At 56.1% G+C, this 21,024-nt stretch overlaps 1 protein-coding gene across 3 annotated transcripts in view; it reads right to left on the reverse strand.

The window, feature by feature from the left end:
* DROSHA (drosha ribonuclease III) overlaps positions 1-20,487 on the reverse strand; it is a 52,074-nt gene extending 31,587 nt beyond the window's left edge. For 2 of the 3 annotated variants that reach the window (XR_009756934.1, XM_061574995.1), the window contains exons 1-17: positions 20,411-20,486; positions 14,668-16,072; positions 14,338-14,400; positions 13,529-13,760; positions 11,460-11,586; positions 10,544-10,743; positions 9,846-9,926; positions 9,300-9,386; positions 8,674-8,760; positions 8,375-8,446; positions 6,046-6,127; positions 5,877-5,951; positions 4,888-5,057; positions 3,133-3,269; positions 1,329-1,428; positions 889-996; positions 299-406 (exon numbers count right to left, since the gene is read on the reverse strand). Coding sequence is in view for 2 of the 3 variants with exons in the window: in XM_061574995.1 (XP_061430979.1) it covers positions 299-406; positions 889-996; positions 1,329-1,428; positions 3,133-3,269; positions 4,888-5,057; positions 5,877-5,951; positions 6,046-6,127; positions 8,375-8,446; positions 8,674-8,760; positions 9,300-9,386; positions 9,846-9,926; positions 10,544-10,743; positions 11,460-11,586; positions 13,529-13,760; positions 14,338-14,400; positions 14,668-16,034 (3,096 nt within the window). In the remaining variant the exon portion in view is untranslated. Of the gene's footprint in view, positions 1-298; positions 407-888; positions 997-1,328; positions 1,429-3,132; positions 3,270-4,887; positions 5,058-5,876; positions 5,952-6,045; positions 6,128-8,374; positions 8,447-8,673; positions 8,761-9,299; positions 9,387-9,845; positions 9,927-10,543; positions 10,744-11,459; positions 11,587-13,528; positions 13,761-14,337; positions 14,401-14,667; positions 16,073-20,396 lie in introns of all 3 variants that reach the window. The other variant, XM_061574996.1, reaches the window with a different exon arrangement.
* Between the last annotated feature and the right edge of the window lie 537 nt (positions 20,488-21,024).

Raw genomic sequence — 21,024 nt, forward strand, 5'->3', positions numbered from 1 at the left:
GCCGTCTTCAGGTGGAGAACAGGTCTGTCAAGTAGACAGAGTCTGTCACCTGAAGACGGCTGCTTGCGTTGTGGCCGAAACGTTGTGAGAATTATTTTATTATGTTTTATTTTTATTATTTTATTACTTCCCTTCTACGTGACTTTACCGAAAGAACCAAGAAGATGAATCCCTGCAGTCACGAAAGCTTTAAATCGAAATGTGGTGGTTTTAGTTGTGGTTATGATGGTTGTTGCGATGGTGGTTGTAGTTGAGGGTATGGTGGTTGTGGTGGTGGTTGTTGTGGTGGTGGTTGTACCTGTAGGAGCTCGCGGTTGTTGAACCGGTACCCCAGCAGAGTCTCCAAGTGCTGTAGGCACTGGTGGTAGCGGATGTGGTGAGTAAGCACAGGCAGCATCATCGCGTGCTGCAACAACAACCACAACAACAACCACTACAATCACCAAAGATAAAGATCACCCGGATAGACAAAACAGACCGTTGGGGCAAGTGCTGTTTAGTGAAGGCCGGCACAGCACACAAGGGGGTGGGTGGCCAGCACAACGCCCGGCCGCCTTTGTCTCCCTAGTGGCAATGTTTACACACTGCACCAGGTACTCATTTGAGGCCGAGTCGACCTAGGGGAGGAGGCCTGGGCACAGGTTCAGATAATCTCCGTGAGCGGGAATCGAACTCGTGTCGCCGGTTCGTAGCGCCACGCACAAACCGCTGCACACGTTGAAATGAGGATCACATTAAGTCATTGCCGGTGTGAGGGTCAGGGCAGGTGAGGTCAGGGTCAGGCTCAGGTGAGGTCAGCATTGTGACAGCTGAGGTCAAGGTGGGGTCAGGTGAGGTCAGGGTCAGGGCAGGTGAGGTCAGGGTCGGGACAGGCGATGTTGTGGTCACCTGACAGACGTCCGACCGCAGCCCCGTCCGGTAGAAGCCGCGGCTGCTGAGCTCCACGGTGACCTCACGTCGCATCGAGTTCTTCTGCCTGATCCTCTGCAGGGCCTCCTACACAGAGACAAAGATCCCCCACATAGCCTTTAGCAGACTGTTGGGGCAAGTGCCGGTTTATTTATATATATATACACAGTGAGTTGCGCGCACGAAAGCCAGCAGGGCGCACGAGACGGTGGGTGGCCGCCTTCATCTCCCCCGGCGGGGATGTTGACTACACGCCGCGACGGGTACTCGTTTAAGGCCGAGTCGACCTAGGGGAGGAGGCGCGGGACGCGGTTCAGATAGTCGCCGCGGTTATTGGTCGCAAGCGGCAATCGTACTCGGGTCGCCGGGTTCGTAGGGGGGGGGGGGTGCGCTTACCGCTGTGCCACACACACACTCACCTCTCTCTGCATGAGCCTCTGCTTGTAGGAGGCTTTCCCTTTGGGGCTGTTTGCCAGCAAATGTCTCAACTTCAGATAACTCCTCCACAGCTTCTGGTACCTGGCGATGACACGGGGAGACGAGGGGACACGCGGGGAGACGCGAGAGACGAGGGGAGACACGGGGAGCAGAAGGGAGATAGCAGTAGGAGCAAGGAGTCACAAAGGGTGAGAAGGGAGAGAAGTATTGGTGAGTATTGTTGATAAGTGGTGAGCATTGCGGATAAGTTCTGAGCGAGTGGCGAGTGGGTGGCGAGCGAGTGAGTGGTGAGCGGGTGGTGAGTGAGTGAGTGGTGAGCGGGTGGTGAGCGAGTGGGTGGTGAGCATTGCGGATAAGTTCTGAGCGAGTGGTGAGCGAGTGGCGAGTGGGTGGCGAGTGAGTGGTGAGCAGGTGGTCAGTGGGTGGCGAGTGAGTGAGTGGTGAGCGGGTGGTGAGCGAGTGGTGAGCGACTGGCGAGTGGGTGGCGGGTGAGTGAGTGGTGAGCGGGTGGTGAGTGGGTGGCGAGTGATTGAGTGGTGAGTGGGTGGTGAGCGAGTGGCGAGTGGGTGGCGAGTGAGTGAGTGGGTGAGTGGTGAGCGGGTGGTGAATGGGTGGCGAGCGAGTGAGTGGTGAGCGGGTGGTGAGTGAGTGGTGAGCGGGTGGTGAGCGAGTGGGTGGCGAGTGAGTGAGCGGGTAGTGAGTGAGCGAGTGGCGAGTGGGTGGCGAGCGAGTGAGTGGTGAGCGGGTGGTGAGTGGGTGGTGAGTGAGTGGTGAGCGAGTGAGTGGTGAGTGGGTGGTGAGTGAGTGAGTGAGTGGTGAGCGGGTGGTGAGTGGGTGGTGAGCGGGTGATGAGTGGGTGGCGAGTGAGTGAGTGGCGAGCGAGTGAGTGGCAAGCGAGTGAGTGGTGAGCGTGTGGTGAGTGGGTGGTGAGCGGGTACTCACTGCGGGTGGTGAGTGAGCGTGTGGCGAGTGGGTGGTAAATGGGTGGTAAGTGGTGAGCGAGTGGCGAGTGAGTGGTGAGCGTGTGGTGAGTGGGTGGTGAGCAGTACTCACTGCGGGTGGTGAGTGAGTGGGTGGTGAGTGGGTGGCGAGTGGGTGGTGAGTGGGTGGTAAGTGGTGAGCGAGTGGCGAGTGAGTGAGTGGTGAGCGTGTGGCGAGTGGGTGGTGAGTGAGTGAGTGAGTGGTGAGCGCGTGGTGAGTGGGTGGTGAGTGGGTACTCACTGCGGGTGGTGAGTGAGCGGGTGGTGAGTGAGCGGGTGGTGAGTGGGTGGTGAGTGAGCGGGTGGTGAGTAGGTGGCGAGTGAGTGAGTGGCGAGCGAGTGAGTGGCAAGCGAGTGAGTGGTGAGCGTGTGGTGAGTGGGTGGTGAGCGGGTACTCACTGCGGGTGGTGAGTGAGCGTGTGGCGAGTGGGTGGTAAGTGGGTGGTAAGTGGTGAGCGAGTGGCGAGTGAGTGGTGAGCGTGTGGTGAGTGGGTGGTGAGCAGTACTCACTGCGGGTGGTGAGTGAGTGGGTGGTGAGTGGGTGGCGAGTGGGTGGTGAGTGGGTGGTAAGTGGTGAGCGAGTGGCGAGTGAGTGAGTGGTGAGCGTGTGGCGAGTGGGTGGTGAGTGAGTGAGTGAGTGGTGAGCGCGTGGTGAGTGGGTGGTGAGTGGGTACTCACTGCGGGTGGTGAGTGAGCGGGTGGTGAGTGAGCGGGTGGTGAGTGGGTGGTGAGTGAGCGGGTGGTGAGTGGGTGGCGAGTGAGTGAGTGGTGAGCGTGTGGCGAGTGGGTGGTGAGCGGTACTCACTGCGGGTCCCCCGCGTAGCTCAGCTGCGCTGGGCGGATGCCGAAGTGCACGATGATGGGACTGGAGTCGTCCTGCGACCCCTGGGGCCCCTGCGAGGGGTCGCGGTCCAACTGATCGATTCTCACCGAGGTGGGTTTCTAACGGAGGCACAGGGACAATGTAGAGAGTGCTGTATTGTAGTGCCGAGGATATCACACCGTAGAGTATTATATAGCACTGTATTGTGTAACCACGGTGATGTGAGACGGACACACGGGCACGATGGGGAGAGACACTGGGAGATGGAGACACGGGGGCATGGGGAGACATGGGGAGACACGGGGAGACACGGGGAGACACGGGGACATGGGGAGACATGGTGAGACACGAGAGACATGGGGAGACGTGGGGACAGGGGGAGGGGCACATGGGGAAACACGGGGAGATATGGGGACATGGAGAGACACGGGGACATGAGGAGAAACGAGAGACACGGGGACATGGGGAGACATGGTGAGACACGAGAGACATGGGGACATGAGGAGAAACGAGAGACATGGGGACACAGGGGGACATGGGGACACAGGGGGAGACGTAGGGACAGGGGGAGAGAAGGAGACATGGGGCGACATGGGGAGACACGGGGGAAAGATGGGGACATGGGGACATGACGGGACATGGGGAGACACGAGAGACATGGGGAGAGAAGGGGACACACCGGGAAACACGGGGGGACATGGGGAGACGAGTACATGTATCCCCCGCTATAAGTTGCCGCAGTATGCGTTGTTTCACATACATGTTTCTGGCTAATTAGGGAACTAATTTTCTTCTAAGTCTAATGTTTTCCCTTTGCATTCTTTTTTTTAATTGCACAAATGCATTTTTTCTTACATTTTCAACTAGCAACACAGTATACCACTTTGTCTAGTGATATTACAGTATACCACACTGTATAGTATTACCACAGCATATCACATTCTTGCAGTATTACGATAGGATATCGCATTGTGTAGTATTACTAGAGCATACCCACATCGCACGCACACACGCACGCACGCACGCACACACGCACACGCGCACACACGCACGCACACACACACGATGCGTGCACGGTATTGCTACGGGACAACCGCAGAGTATACGTCGTCACTACTACGACTATTACTACGTCACCACAAAGACGTCACCACGACTACGTCACCACGACTACGTCACCACGACTACGTCACCACTACGTCACCACGACTACGTCACCACGACTACGTCACCACGACGACGTCACCACAAAGACGTCACCACGACTACGTCACCACAACTACGTCACCACGACTACGTCACCACGACTACGTCACCACGACGACGTCACCACAAAGACGTCACCACGACTACGTCACCACAACTACGTCACCACGACTACGTCACCACGACTACGTCACCACGACGACGTCACCACAAAGACGTCACCACGACTACGTCACCACAACTACGTCACCACGACTACGTCACCACGACTACGTCACCACGACGACGTCACCACAAAGACGTCACCACAAAGACGTCACCACGACTACGTCACCACAACTACGTGACCGTGACGACGTCATCGCGTCACCGCGGCGACGTCACCACAACTACGTCACCACAACTACGTCACCACAACTACGTGACCGCGACGACGTCACCGTGACGACGTCACCGCGTTGACGTCACCGCAATGTCGCCGGCGCTCTCACCGCGACGAGGTCACCGCGGCGACGCCGCCGGTGCTCTCACCGTGACGGGGTTGGTAACGATCATGCCCTTGCACTCCTCGGCGAAGCGCTGCCAGCGCGCGTCGGTCCACGAGCGCAGTTCGGCCTCCTGGGGGTCCGACACGAGGGGAGTGGCGCTGCGTAGCAGGAAGAGCAGCACCTGGTGCAGCGACAGCACCTCCTTGCCGTTGTCTGCCGCAGACAGACCCACAGGCCACAGGTGCCCCCCCCCCACCCCCCCCAGAGTAGCGTCAACAGGCTGCGGGGTGGGGGTGGGGGTGGGGCGGAGGCAGGCTTGGGGTTGGGGGCAGGGATAGTTGTCTTTGTGGTGGTGGTTGTGTTTGTGGTGGTGGTGATGGTTGTGTTTGTGGTGGTTGTTGTTTTTGAGGTGGTTGTGTTTGTGGTGGTGGTTGTGTTTGTGGTGGTGGTTGTCTTTGTGGTGGTGGTTGTGTTTGTGGTGGTGGTTGTGTTTGTGGTGGTGGTTGTGTTTGTGGTGGTGGTTGTGTTTGTGGTGGTTGTTGTTTTTGAGGTGGTTGTGTTTGTGGTGGTGGTTGTGTTTGTGGTGGTGGTTGTGTTTGTGGTGGTGGTTGTGTTTGTGGTGGTGGTTGTGTTTGTGGTGGTGGTTGTGTTTGTGGTGGTGGTTGTGTTTGTGGTGGTGGTTGTGTTTGTGGTGGTGGTTGTGTTTGTGGTGATGGTTGTGTTTGTGGTGGTGGTTGTGTTCGTGGTGGTGGTTGTGTTTGTGGTGATGGTTGTGTTTGTGGTGGTGGTTGTGTTTGTGGTGGTGGTTGTGTTAGTGGTGGTGGTTGTGTTTGTGGTGATGGTTGTGTTTGTGGTGGTGGTTGTGTTCGTGGTAGTGGTTGTGTTCGTGGTGGTGGTTGTGTTTGTGGTGGTGGTTGTGTTTGTGGTGGTGATTGTGTTTGTGGTGGTGGTTGTATTTGTGGTGGTTGTGTTTGTGGTGGTGGTTGTGGTGATTGTGTTTGCGGTGGTGGTGGTTGTGGTGGTGGTGGTTACCGGGCAGCGAGCGCACGAATCTTGGGAAGAAGTGGAACCGCGGGCACGAGGAGCGGCCATCGGGGAACTGGGGTCCTGACAACAACAACCACCACCGTCAACAACTAAACCACCACACCCAACCACTCAACAACAACAACAACAACCACAACAACAAGGCGAACCTCACCAGAGAGGTCCCAGTCGTGGAGCTCCAACAGGTCCCAGAAAATGAACGACGACAGCAGCTCCAGACCCCGCACCGTGAAGTTCTAACCACAACCACCACAACAACCACAACAATCACAACCACAACAACCACCACAACCACAACAACCACCACAACCACAACAACCACAACAATCACAACAATCACAACAACAATCTTAACAACCACCACAACCACAACAACCACAACAATCACAACCACCACAACCACCACCACAACCACCACAACAACCACAACAACCACCACAACCACAACCACCACAACAACCACAACCACCACCACAACCACCACCACAACCACAACCACCACCACAACAACCACAACAACCACAACAACCACCACAACCACAACAACCACAACAACCACAACAACCACAACAATCACAACAACCACCACAACCACCACCACAACAGCCAGATTAACCACCACAGCAACCACAACAACCACAACAACCACAACAACCACCACCACAACAGCCAGATTAACCACCACAGCAACCACCACAACCACCACAACCACCACCACAACAGCCAGATTAACCACCACAGCAACCACATTAACCACAAACCAAGATTAATCACAACCACTGCAGCAACAACCACAACAACATCCACAACAACCAAATTAAGCAAATTAACCAACAACAACCACAACCACCACAACAACCATAACCACCATAACCACAACCACCATAACCCCAGCAACCACAACAGCTACCAGATTAACCAACAACCACCACAACAACCACAACCACCACCACAGCAACCACATTAATCACAATAGCCAGCCAGATTAACCACAACAACCACATTCGTGGAAACACCCACAACCACATTAAGAAACAACCACCACATGAACCACCAACCACGACGATAAACACCATAACCACATTAACTACAGCCACATTAATCACACCAACAAACACAATAACCACAACCACATAAACCACTACAACCACAACCATACTAACCACAACCACCACATTAATCACAACAACCACCACAATAACCATAACCACAATCATCACAACATCCACAACAACTACATTCCTCACAACATTCACAACCACCACATTCCTCACAACAACCACAGCAATAACCACAACCACAATAGCCACAGCAACCACAACAGCCACCACATTTATCACAACAACCACAACTACATTAACCACCACAAACATACAAGCACCCAAGCATCCGAGCTGGTAAATGTGTGCATTAGTGAATGAGCGAGCGAGCTAGTAAGCTAGTGAGTGATATGGCAAGCTAGTGAGCTAGCGAGTTAGTAAGCTAGTTAACGAGAGGAATAGTCGACTGTTAAGCAGGCAGGTTAGTAAGTAGACTGGTTAGTGAGTGAGCGAGTGAGCTGTTAATCTAGTAAGCAGGTGAGCAAGAGAACGAGTGAGAAAACCAGTAAGCTTGTGAGTATACTGGTTAGTGAGCGAGCTAGTGAGTGTGTAAGCTGGTGAGCTAGAGAAAGAGAAGAGTAAACTAGTAAATGAGCGAGCGAGTCAGTAAACGAGTGAGCATACTTGTTAGTAAGTGAGCTAGTGGGTTGATAATTAGCGAGTAATCTTTTGAGCAGGGCAGTTGTCAATCTAGTGAGCAAGTGAGTAAACTAGCGAACATGTGAGCTGGAGAGTTAGTGAGCGAGTGAGCTAGTAAGGTGGTGAGCGCGTGGGCGAGTGAGTTCGTAAGGTGGTGAGCGAGCGCGTGGACGGGTGGGTGAGTGAGTCAGTAAGGTGGTGGGTGGGCGAGTGGGTAGTGGGCAACTGAGCGAGTGAGATAGCGTGGTGGTGAGTGAGCGAGTGGGGGAGTGAGTTAGTAAGGCGGTGAGCAGGTGAGTGTGCGAGTAAGTCAGTAAGGTGGTGAGTGGGCGAGTGGGTAGTGGGCAACTGAGCGAGTGAGTTGACATGGTGGTGCGTGAGTGAGTGGGGGAGTGAGTTAGTAAGGCGGTGAGCAGGTGAGTGTGCGAGTTAGTAACATGGTGAGTAAGAAAGTGAGCGAGTGAGTTCGCATGGTGGTGAGCGAGCGAGTGGGTGAGTTAGTAATGTGGTGAGCGAGCGCGTGGACGTATTGGCGAGTGAGTCAGTAAGGTGGTGGGCGAGTGGGTGAGTGAATTTGTAAGGTGGTGAGCGGGCGAGTGGGTAGTGGGCAACTGAGCGAGTGAGTTCACATGGTTGCGAGCGATCGAGCGAGTGGGTGAGTTAGTAACGTGGTGATCGAGCGTGTGGGCGAGTGAGTCAGTAAGGCGGTGGGCGAGCGAGTGAGCGGGCAAAGCGGAGCAGTACCTGTGGCAGCGTCTCCTCCAAGAAGATGATGCTGTAATCGATGTTGAAGCGGACGACTTTACACAGTGTCACCTACATCCACCATACAGTGCAGGGTGAGCGAGCAGGGGTGAGCGGTGGTGAGCGGGGATGGCAAAAGGTGAGCGATGGCGAGCGTGGACGAGCGATGGTGAGCGGGGGCGAGCGAGGGCGTGAGGGTGAGCGAGCGAGGGCGAGCGTGGACAAACGAACGAGGGTGAGCGGCGGTGAGCGAGTGCTCGTGCGTGCGGATGAGCGCCAGCGGTGAGCGGTGTACGCACGTCCTTGAGGGGCGAGTGCGACAGGAGGGAGAAGCCTTCGAAGATGTACTCGTGGTCGTCAAAGTCAATCACCGTGGGGCGGTCCGTCTGCACACAAACGCAGCACACAAACGCAGCACACAAACGCTGCACACAAACGCAGCACACAAACGCAGCACACAAACGCAGCACACAAACGCAGCACACAAACGCAGCACACAAACGCAGCACACAAGGCCGTTGGGGCAAGTGCCGCGAGCCGAGTAGCGCCCGGGCGGGCCGGCACGGCGCACGACGGGGTGGGTGGCCAGCACCACGCCCGGCCGCCTTTCTCTCCCCAGTGGCGATGTTTATACATCACACCAACTACTCATATTGAGGCTGAGACGACCTAGGGGAGGCCCAGGATCAGTTCAGATAACTGTCACTGGTGTTGGCCGTTAGTAGCGCGGCGTAGCGGTAACCGGTACACTACCACTCCCCACTAACGCACACGCACGCACAGATGCACACACACGAACACGCACTCATACTCAGACTTACGCACATTTCCACACACATCCATACTCACTCATACACACACGCTCTCACACTCACTCACTCTCACACGTGCACACGCGCGCACACACACACACACAAGCACGTACCAGGAAGTTGGTTGCCGGGGAGACGGTGACGCGGTAGTGGAACAGGCGCCCAGCGTTGTTCCCCGTCGGGCGGCACGCTTCAATCGGCTGCTCGCAACCACGGCAACCACGACCATCCAGTCAACCACAACTGCCACAGTAACCATGTGGTGTGGGTGTTGTGTGGGTGTTGTGTGGGTGTTGTGTGGGTGCGGCACTGGTGTGGCGTTGGTGCTTTGTTGGTGCTGCGGTGGAGTGGTGGAGCTGCGACATTGGTACAGTGTTTCTGCCGCGTGGTTACGGTGTTGGTGCGGTATTGGTGTAGTATTGGTACGGTGTTGGTGCGGTATTGGTGCGGTATTGGTGCGGTGTTGGTGTGGTGTTGGTGTAGTATTGGTGCGGTGTTGGTGCGGCATTGGTGCGGTGTAGCTGCGGCGTTGCTCCGGCGTTGTTGCGGCATTTGTAAGACGTTAGTGCAGCAATGGTGGGGCGCTGGTGCGGCGTTGGTGCGGCGTTGGTGCGGCGTTGGTGCAGCGTTGGTGCAGCGTTGGTGCGGCGACCCCTCACCTCCTCGCCAGGGTAGATGGCGTGTCTGATCCCCGTGCTCCTGGCTCGCGCGCTGCACTTACACAGCGGCCCGTCGTTCATCTACACCACCACAACACAACAACCACAACAACCACAACTACAACAACCACAACAACTACACACTCACCACACAGCGGCCCGTCGTTCATCTACACCGCCACCACAACACAACAACTAAACCAACCACAACTACAACAACCACAACAACTACACACTCACCACACAGCGGTTCGTCGTTCATCTACACCACCAGCACAACACAACCACAACTAAACCAACCACAACCACTACAACAACTACACACACAGCGGCCTGTAATTAATCTACACAACCACATTCACCACAATCACAGCCGCATTAACCAGGTAACCAGGTCATAGTAGTGTGTATAGGTTAGCGCAACTGCGCTAAGAAATTTCCAACCCGCGTTCGATTTCCACTCGTGACCAAAAACTGTGGCGAATATTTGAACCAGTCCTGGGCCTCCCCTAGGTTAACCGAGCCCTAAATGAGTACCTGGTGCTGTGATAATCAGCACAGCGTGGGAACTGGGAACCCACCCCCTCGTGTGCCGTGCCAGCCTTCATTGGTGCTACTCGCTAACAGCACTTGCCCCAATAGTCTGTTAAGGCTATACTGGGGATCTTTGTCTTTGTCGTACCTGCCCCGTATCGTACCTGCCCTAGATCATTGAACCACAGCTCCGGGTGGAGTCTGTCTGGGTGACTCTTCCTGCGCCTGATCTCCTCCACCACGTCCACCGCACCCAGACCGCCCCCCGCGGCCCCTCCCCCCTCCCCCTCACTCCCGCACTCCGACTCCGACTCCGAGTCCGAGTCCGAGCTGCTGCTGCTGTCCGAGACGCCGCACGAGTGGCCTGCGAGACACGGGGGGAGACGCGGGGGGGGGGGATACGGGGAGATGAGGGATGAGGGAGGACACGGGGAGGGGGATGAGGGGGGACACGGGGAGACGAGGGGAGTCAAGGGACATGGGGGGGGGCGCGGGGGGACGTGGGCAGAGATACGGCGGGAGATACAGTGAGACACGGGAACAAGCGGAGACACGGGGAGAGACGCGGGGAGAGACACGGGGAGAGACGCGGGGAGACACGGGGAGAGACGCGGGGAGAGACACGGGGAGAGACACGGGGAGAGACGCGAGGAGAGACACGGGGAGAGACACGGGGAGAGACGCGGGGAGAGACACGGGGAGAGACGCGGGGAGACACGGGGAGAGACGCGGGGAGAGACACGGGGAGAGACACGGGGAGAGACGCGGGGAGAGACACGGGGAGAGACACGGGGAGAGACACGGGGAGAGACACGGGGGGAGATACAGTGAGACACGGGAACAAGCCGAGACACGGGGATGCGGGGAGGACACGGGGAGGCGAGGGGAGACAAGGGAGAACACAGAGACAAGGGGAGACATGGTTATGCGGGGATACACGGGGAGATGTAGGGAGACACGGGAGAAGGGGAGACACAGGGACACGGGGAGACAGAGTGGTGAGCACGGGGAGTAATGGGGAATGTGGTGAGTCGTGGTGAGGAGCGGTGAGGGGCGGTGAGGAGCGGTAAGCGCGCTCACCCTGGCTGGGGGGCGGCTCCCAGTGGGGGCGCGACGCCCGGGCGTCCCTCCTCCTCCTCCCCAGGCGCTGCTCAAACTCCTCGCAGAGGCTCGTGAGCAGAGACGTGCCCACTGCGGTGCTCTCACCCTGCTCACCACACACGCACCACGCTCACCACGTGCTCACCACGTGCTCACCACACGCTCACCACGCTCACCACGTGCTCACCACACGCTCACCACGCTCACCACGTGCTCACCACGTGCTCACCACGTGCTCACCACACGCTCACCACGCTCACCACGTGCTCACCACACGCTCACCACACGCTCACCACGCTCACCACGTGCTCACCACACGCTCACCACGTTCACTACGTGCTCACCACACGCTCACCACACACTCACCACACACTCACCACACACTCACCACACACTCACCACGCTCACCACGCTCACCACACGCTCACCACACGCTCACCACACGCTCACCACACGCTCACCACGTGCTCACCACGTGCTCACCACACACTCACCACACACTCACCACACACTCACCACGCTCACCACATGCTCACCACGCAGCCGACACACTCACGCTGCTCACCAGTGTGCAGTATTTAGTGTAAAGAGTGTGGTGTAGAGTGGAGTATGGACAGTGCCTAGTGCGATGTAGCATCTATAGCGAAGTGTAAAGTTTATAGTACAGTGTGGTATAGAATATATATAGTGTAGTATATAGCGTAGTGTGTAGTGTATAGCGTAGTATGTAGTGTATAGCGTAGTGTAGTGTATAGTGTACATCGTAGGTTGTAGTGTGTAGTGTATAGCGTAGTGTATAGCGTATAGCGTACTGTGTAGTATGTAGTGTATAGTGTAGTGTATAGTGTACTGTGTAGTGCAGGGGTGGGGAACCTTAAGTCTGCCAAGGGCGATTTGGATATTTATAACATCATTCGCGGGCCATACAAAATTATCAACTTAAAAATTAGCCCATTATATTTGGTCAAACATTTAATTAACTCACCCTAATGTGATGGCTGGAACTGCTTCTCTTTGGCGAGGCGTGTGATGATGTTAGCTGGTATTGATGATGTTGCTACTCACAACTGCTTTTCCAGGTTTGCTCCTAGATTTAGTGAATTTCGAGTCCCGCCTGCGGTTGCCTTGGCAGGGCCACACCAAATGGTTTTGTGGGCCTTATATGGCCCGCGGGACGGACGTTCCCCACCCCTGTTGTAGTGTATAGCGTAGTGTAGCATATAGCATAGTGTAGTGTGCAGTGTAGTGTATAGCGTAGTGTAGCATATAGCATAGTGTAGTGTGCAGTGTAGTGTATAGCGTAGTGTAGCATATAGCATAGTGTAGTGTAAAGTGTAGTGTATAGCGTAGTGTAGTGTATAGCATAGTGTAGTGTATAGCATAGTGTAGTGTGTAGTGTAGTGTATAGCGTAGTGTAGTGTATAGCGTAGTGTAGTGCATAGCGTAGTGTAGTGCATAGTGTAGCGTAGTGGTAGTGTATAGCGTAGTGTAGTGTATAGTGTAGTGTATAGCGTAGTGTAGTGTATAGTGTAGTATATAGTGTAGTGTATAGTGTAGTGTATAGTGTAGTGTATAGTATAGTGTATAGTGTAGTGTGTAGCATATAGCGTAGTGTAGTGTATAGTGTAGTGTAGTGTATAGTGTAGTGTATAGTGTAGTGTATAGTGTAGTGTAGTGTATAGTGTAGTATAGTGTAGTGTATAGTGTAGTGTATAGTGTATAGTGTAGTGTATAGTGTAGTGTATAGTGTAGTGTATAGTGTAGTGTATAGCGTAGTGTAGTGTATAGTGTAGTGTATAGTGTAGTGTATAGTGTAGTGTAGTGTATAGTGTATAGTGTAGTGTACTGTATAATGTAGTGTATAGTGTAGTGTATAGTGTAGTGTATAGTGTAATGTATAGTGTACTGTATAGTGTAGTGTATAGTGTAGTGTATAGTGTAGTGTATAGTGTAGTGTATAGTGTAATGTATAGCGTAGTGTATAGCGTAGTGTAGTGCATAGCGTAGTGGACACCGCAGGGTGTGTAGGTGCTCTGCGGGTGGCCCACCACTTGGTCGAGGGGGTCCAGGGAGAAGTAGCTCTCGCTGGTGGAGCAGCGCACCCACACGGGGCGCTCCGGGTTGAAGTCCTCGTGCCGCGGGGGCAGCGTGGCAGTCGGGCCTGGGGAGGGGGAGGGGGGGTCGGCCCCCTCCCCCCGGCCCCGCACGGCGTGGGGGCGAGGGGAGGGGCGGCGGGGGGAGGGGTCGTCGTGGCGACGGCTCTCGCGACCCCGCGACCCGCTAGGGGTTGCACGTGGGAAGGGGTGAGATGTCAGAGAGAGACCAACGAGTGGTAACTTCCCGTCTCCTCGCAAGTTCACGTAGCCAAGTCCCCGTGTCCCTCTCTCGCATGTCTATCTCTCCCCGTGTCCTTCTCTCCCTATGTCTCCGTGTCCCTCTCTTCCCATGTCCCTCTCTCCCCGTGTCTCCATGTCCCTCTCTCCCCGTGTCCCTCTCTCCCCAAGTCCCCGTGTCCCTCTCTCGCGTGTCTCTCTCTCCCTGTGTCTCTCTCTCCCCATGCCCCCGTGTCCCACTCTCCCCATGTCCCCGTGTCCCTCTCTCCTCGTGTCTCCATATCCCTCTCTCCCCGTGTCACCATATCCCTGTCTCCGCGTGTCCCTCTCTCCCCGTGTCCCTCTCTCCCCGTGTCTCCATGTCCCTCTCTCCCCATGTCCCTCTCTCCCGTGTCCCTCTCTCCCCGTGTCTCCGTGTCCCTCTCTCCCCGTGTCTCCGTGTCCCTCTCTTCCCGTGTCCCCGTGTCCCTCTCTCCCCGTGACTCCACGTCCCTCTCTCTCAATGTCTCCGTGTCCGTCTCCACCTGCGTCGTCTCCTGGAGGATTCGCGGTCTCCACTCCGCCGACTTGAGCGGTGGCGACGCTCCCTACAACCACAACCACCGCACCCACAGTGATTGTTGATTAAGTTGTTATTGTCATGTTGTTTTCATGTTGTGTTGGTGTTCATGTTGCTATTACGTTATGTTGTTAAGTTATTCTTATTATGTTGTTGTTATGTTGATGTTCATGTTGGTGTTGTTGTTGTTTATATTGTCATGTTGCTGTTATGTTACGTTTTTCTTATTGTTATGATGCTGTTATGTTGTTGTCACGTTGTTGCTCATGTTGCTGCGTTGTTGTTGTGATCTCACCTGCTCTCACTCCGTGACCTCTTCCTGCTCAACGGGGGGCGTGAGGGGGGAGGGGATGGAGGGGAGGGGCCCCTCCTCCCCCCCACAGAGCCCCTCCCCTCCCTCCATCCCCCTTCCGGGGCCACATCCACGTTCCGGGGCACCAAAGAGCCCCGCCCCTCTCTCCGTGCCCCTTCCGAGGGCCCATCCACGTTCCGGGGCCCCACAGGTGGATTCCAATTCTCATTCCGGGGCCCCACAGGTTTTTTCCAATTCTCATTCTGGGGCCCCACAGTTGAATTCCAATTCTCATTCCTGGCGCCCGAGGCCGAACTCCAATTCTCATTCCGGGGCCCAGATGCTCCGGTCCAATTCTCATTCCGGGGCCCAGACGTCCCAGTCCAATTCTCATTCATGGGCCCAGACGTCCCAGTCCAATTCTCCTTCCGGGGCCCAGATGTTCCGGTCCAATTCTCCTTCCGGGGCCCAGACGTCCCAGTCCAATTCTCATTCTGGGGCGTGGATGCTGAGGTCCAATTCTCATTCCGGGGCCCAGATGTCCCAGTCCAATTCTCATTCCGGGGCCCAGATGCTCCGGCCCAATTTTCCTTCCGGGGCCCAGACGTCCCAGTCCAATTCTCATTCCGAGGCCCAGATGTCCCAGTCCAATTCTCATTCCGGGGCCCAGAGGCCGGATTCCAATTCTCATTCCGGGGCCCGGATGTCCCAGTCCAATTCTCATTCCGGGGCCCCGAGGCCGAACTCCAATTCTCATTCCGGGGCCCGGATGTCGAGGTCCAATTCTCATTCCGGGGCCCGGATGCCGAGGTCCAATTCTCATTGCGGGGCCCGGATGACGAGGTCCAATTCTCATTGCGGGGTGCCGAGGCACGAATCCAATTCTCGTTCCGGGGCCCTCCGGTCGGTGGCGGGAGGCCGGGCCTGCCCCCTCCGTGGGAGGGAGGGGGGGTGCCGAACGGAGGGGGGCCCGGCGCGAAGGGAAAGCCGCCGCCCTGGGGAGGAGCCATCGGCGGCGGAGGGAAGGGGGGTGCCGGAGGGGGTGGCGCACCCCCCCTCGCAATGGGAGGAGGAAGGGCGTAGGAAGAATGTGGGGGGCCCATCGCCCGACCTGCGGGAGGGGGGTAGCTCTGTGGGGGGCCAAAAACCCTCCCCGTGTGAGGAGGAGGAGGTGGAGGATGATAGCCCTGTGGGGGGGGCATTACTCTACCTGCAGGAGGGTAATTCTGTGGGGGGCCCGTAACCCTGACTGGCGGGGGGCCCACCTGTGGGGGCCCACGTGGGGGGCCTAGGAAGCTGGGGGGCCCTTGAGGGAAGGGGGGAGGTGGGGGGCCCGGGTAGGGGGCGCGCCCCCACGGGGGGAAGGACATGGGGAAAGACGACGGAGCTGGAGGTGGCGACGGAGATTCTGCATAACGACACACCACGACAACAACCACGACAACAACCACGTTACTGCCAAGTTACACACAACCACAACTACCACATTAGTAGGCCTCGGCAAGGTAAGGTAATTTACCCTTTTTACCGGGTAAAAGGGTAAAGGTAAATGATACAGGTGTCGACATGCCAAGGGGTAAAGTAAAGGGTAGGGTAAAGGTAGCGCGGAAGAATTACCCGGGAGTGTAAAGGTAGCGCAAAGTATTACCCGGTAAATACCTTGTTTACCGCTAAAAGCTCCGTGGTGCAGTCCGTGGCCTCCATATTAAATTGCGATCATTGATGTCTGACCAGATGGAGACGGACCATGTTCTTGAGGTAGAGGACGAGGTCGAGGATGCCAGCAACAGCATTTTCAGGGTCGCTGCGAACAGCAATCGAAAGAGGCAGCGGCATGCGTTCCCGTGGGAGCACATGCACGATTGGATGGAGGGTGATCCCCATGTGCAGCAAGGAAAGCGGCCAGTGCGTGCACTGCCGCAAGTGGTTTTCCTTCCACACGAAAGCGTCGGGGTGGAAAGCCCACCTCAAGAAGCACAACGTGCTCGCCCCAGGCAGCGAGGTCGGGACGTCGGCGTCGGCGAGCCGCCGAATACAGCAAACGCTGAGCCGGCCAGCAATCCCGGATCTCCCCCTGGTAAACTTTGAGAACGCGGTGGTTGATTTTGTTACCCGAGGTGCAAAATTTCTTTGCGAGCCGCCGGCAGCGCCAAGTTCAAGACCTTAGTCCACACATTTACACAGGGATACGAGGACCCGTCGACCCGCACCATCATTCGCAAGATTGTCGAGCATCACACCATCATGCTGCCCATCGTCGGGGCGTTCTTCTCCAACCTGGACGTGACCATCTCGCTCACCATCGAAGGGTGGTCGAACCGCAACCTGAAGGGATTTTGGATGGTCACGGTGCACTGGATCGACACCAAATCTGGTGCATCAAAATCCATGCTGCCGACGATCCTCGATGTGAAGTCCGGAAGGGGTGTCGGCAAGCGCATTGGGGCCGCTCTGTTTGAGCACCTCCAAAGCCTCGGGCAGAATGTGTCGACCAAGCTGCTCGTTGTCACCAACGACAATGGCTCCGATGCAATCAGTGCTATCAAGACGTTGTTCTCGTCCTGGTCAACGCGGACGCCAGATATGAGCAGTTGCGGGCTTGCCACCATATTCGCTGCACGAATCATTCGGTCCAGATCGGCGTCGTCCAAGATCTCAAACTGATCAAGTCGACCAATGCCGAACTGCGCAAGGCGCTCGTCAATATCAGGCGCAGCAAGGTCGTCCGGCAGTCGTACCGCCGCGAGGCTGAGATCGCCAAGCTCGCCAGCAAGGAGCCGACGCACCAGGACTCGCCGACCAGGTGGCATTCGACGTTTCACATGGGCGACAACGCCATAAAGAAGCGTGTCCCATTGGACATTATCATGGCGCGCTTCCAGGATGTGATCAGCGTCGGTGCTTTCTCTGAACTGCAGTGGGCAAACATCGAGGGCGTGACAGCATTCCTGCGAATGCCGTGCCAGGTCATGACCTCATTGACGGCGGACCGCAAGTCGACATTGGATCTCGTGCCGGTGACGATGGAGCACCTGATCCGTCATTGCGATCGCGGTGAAGCCGCTCTTAGAGCGATCGATGAGTCCTTGACCGCGACGGGGATGAAGGCCGAACTGGTGCGGTACCGCGACTTCCTGGTTCAGGAACCCACCATTGTGGCATCCTACTTGAATCCACAGCTGCCGAAAACGTCAGAGCAAGATGAGCTGGCTACACGGAAGGCCACGATCCGCTCTGTCCTGCAGCATCGTGACTCGGATGTGCTCGCGATCCCGCCGACGGCAGTCGCTGCCCATATGGAGGAGCGGTCGCTATTCGGCACCCTATTCAGCAACGTCGGCAGCTCTATCGACGATGGTGATGAAGTCGATCATTTTCTGAGCATGGGCGTCACGACCGCCAGCGCCTTCATTGACCTAATGCAGTGGTGGTCTCTCCGCAAAGAGCTGCTCCCCGCCCACTACAAGATGGCCTGCGACTACTTGGGAGCGCCGGCGACGTCAACTCCCTGCGAACGCGCAAGTAGCGGAGCCGGGCGGGAGTTCACGGCGTTCGCCAGTCGCTGTCGTTGACGCTCTTCATCCAGTCCATGTGCCTTGCGCTCGTGGATCGCGGCTGGCTGCCTGAAGGTCCCGTCTAACCGGGCCGGAGTGGCGCAGGATCTTATTGCTCGTCGTTCGTCCGAGGACGACGGCAATGACGAACTTGATCAGGTTGTTGATGAGATCGTCATGGACCAAGACGACTGGGACGAGGAGGGTATTGAGGATTCGAGAGTATTCTATATGAATAAAGCGCTCTACCTAGCATTTACCTGTTATAAACCTTTTTCACGTGTAGTAGTACCCCAGTAATTACCCTGTAATCGGGTCATTTGTATGGGGTAAGGGTAAAAAGTAGGGGAAAGGTAGGCTCGTTGCTTTTGACATTTTACCTTTTACCTTACCTTGCTACAACCACCATGCTCCCACAAAGTTACACACACCACGACAACCACGTTACCGCCAAGTACACACCACAACCACCACGTTACCACCAATTACACACCACAACCACCACGCTACCGCCACGGTGGCGAAGAGATGTTAACTACCTCGCCTCGTATGCAGGAGGTAGTGGGTTCGATCCCGACCCTGACACCTGCTGTATATTTGGAGTTCTCATGTTTCTCTCTCTCTTCCAGTGGTCGCGTGGGTTACTCTCCGGGTCCTCCGGTGTTTCCCTCCACATTTAGAATCAACGTCACACGTTTAGAGTATTTGGCTGCGATAAATGTCCACTAGGATGATGATGAAAAGCCACTTTGCTGAGCTATCATTTGTGATCGCCAGGTGATTTCTGAAAAAGAGCTACATAGCTCAGTGGGGCCTTATCTGGTAAAATAAAAATTGTTTATACAGTAGTTTAGTTTCTAGTGTTACCCCGAGACTGGTAATGGCGTTCTTTCCCCAGGGCCAGACTCATTCAGCTCGATCCACTGCTGGTCTGCCCCCCCCCTGATCCCGGCCATCACAAACCCGCACTTTGCAACTGGCAGTGGGGCAAGAGCTGTTAGCGAGCAGCACCTGTGAAGGCCAGAACGGTAAACGAGGGGGTGGGTGACCAGCACCACCCCTGGCCGCCTTTGTCTCCCTAGTGGAGATGTTTACTACGCATCGAACCAGGTACTCATTTGAGGCTGAGTCGACCGAGGGGAGGCACAGGCACCGGTTCAGATAATCGTCACTGGTGTTGTTGGCCGTGAGCCGGAATAGAACTCGGGTCGCCGGGTTCCTAGCGCAGCGCGCTAGCCGCTGCACCACCACTTCCCTCTACAAAGACAAAGATCCCCCGTATAGCCTGGACAGACTGTTGGGGCAAGTGCTGTTAGCGAGCACCTATGAAGGCTGGCACGGCACACGAGGGGGTGGGTGGCCAGCACAACGCCCGGACGCCTTTGTCTCCCTCGTGACGGTGTTTAGGGAATGCCCAGGACCGGTTCAGAATAATTAATCATCACGGACGATGATGATGAGGGCAGGATTGGTTCCCTTCTGAATAAGAGCTCTACACAGCAAATCGTTCATAGTTTTAGCTGGCTACGTTACCCGCGTTACCTCAGCTTTGCCTTGTCGTTACCTTCCATTACCCTGCGTTACCTCAGCCTCGCCTCGTCACCCGCGTTACCTCCGCCTCGTCTTCGTTACCTTTCGTTACCCGCGTTACCTCAGCCTCGCCTCGTCACCTTTCGTTACCCGTGTTACCTCAGCCTCGTCGTTACCGTCCGTTGACCTCAGACTCGTCGTCGTTACCTTTGGTTACCCGTGTTACCTCAGCCTCGCCTCTGCGTTACCTTTCGTTGCCCGTGTTACCTCAGTCTCGGCGTCACCCTTGTTACCTCAGAAGCGTCGTTACCTGTCGTTACCCCGCGTTACCTCAGCCTCGCCGCCGTCGTTACCTTCCGTTACCCCGCGTTACCTCAACCTCACCTCGTCATTACCTTTCGTTACCCCGCGTTACCTCAGCCTCACCTCGCCGTCGTTACCTTCCGTTATCCCGCGTTACCTCAGCCTCACCTCGTCATTACCTTTCGTTACCCCGCGTTACCTCAGCCTCACCTCGTCGTCGTTACCTTTCGTTACCCCGCGTTACCTCAGCCTCACCTCGCCGTCGTTACCTTCCGTTACCCCGCGTTACCTCAGCCTCACCTCGTCGTCATTACCTTTCGTTACCCCGCGTTACCTCAGCCTCACCTCGCCGTCGTTACCTTTCGTTATCCCGCGCCGCCGTCCTCATTCACTGAGCGCGCGCGTGCGCTGATGACGTCGCCACGTGGGGTGCTCGCGGATGACGTCACCGCGTTCGGCTGCGTTGCGCATGGGTACGCAATGACGCCATCGCGTTGGCGGCGTTGCGATGGAAACGCGATGACGTCATGGCGTCGAAACGTTGCATTAGATTCGATGACGTCATTGCTTTGGCAGTGTTGCTTCGGAGACGCGTTGACGTCATCGCATCGGCAGTGTTCTGTGAATAAGCGACGTCATCTCGTCGGAGCGTTACTTCGGAGACGCAATGACGTCACCCCGTTGGAAGTGTTGCTCGACGCGATGACATCATCGCGTTCAAATTCTGGCTGGCGATTGGCCGAGCCGCCTCACAACCCCCTCTTGATTCCGAGGGCGATAAAACGAGAACCACTTTTGAGTGGGGACATCAGCGCTCGTTTATAACAAAAAATTGCTCAACGCAGCCAAACAATCACGCGAGCCTGGCGCTGCTGATGTGAGACCCTCAGCTCTGAACCCATACGGTTTAGGGGCCGTCCATAAATGACGTCACGCACCTAGGGAGGGGGTCAGACATTTGTGACGATGTGTG

Source organism: Lethenteron reissneri, chromosome 57 (assembly GCF_015708825.2).
Source record: "Lethenteron reissneri isolate LAM-NWPU_2019-01 chromosome 57, ASM1570882v1, whole genome shotgun sequence".
Lineage (NCBI taxonomy): Eukaryota > Metazoa > Chordata > Hyperoartia > Petromyzontiformes > Petromyzontidae > Lethenteron > Lethenteron reissneri.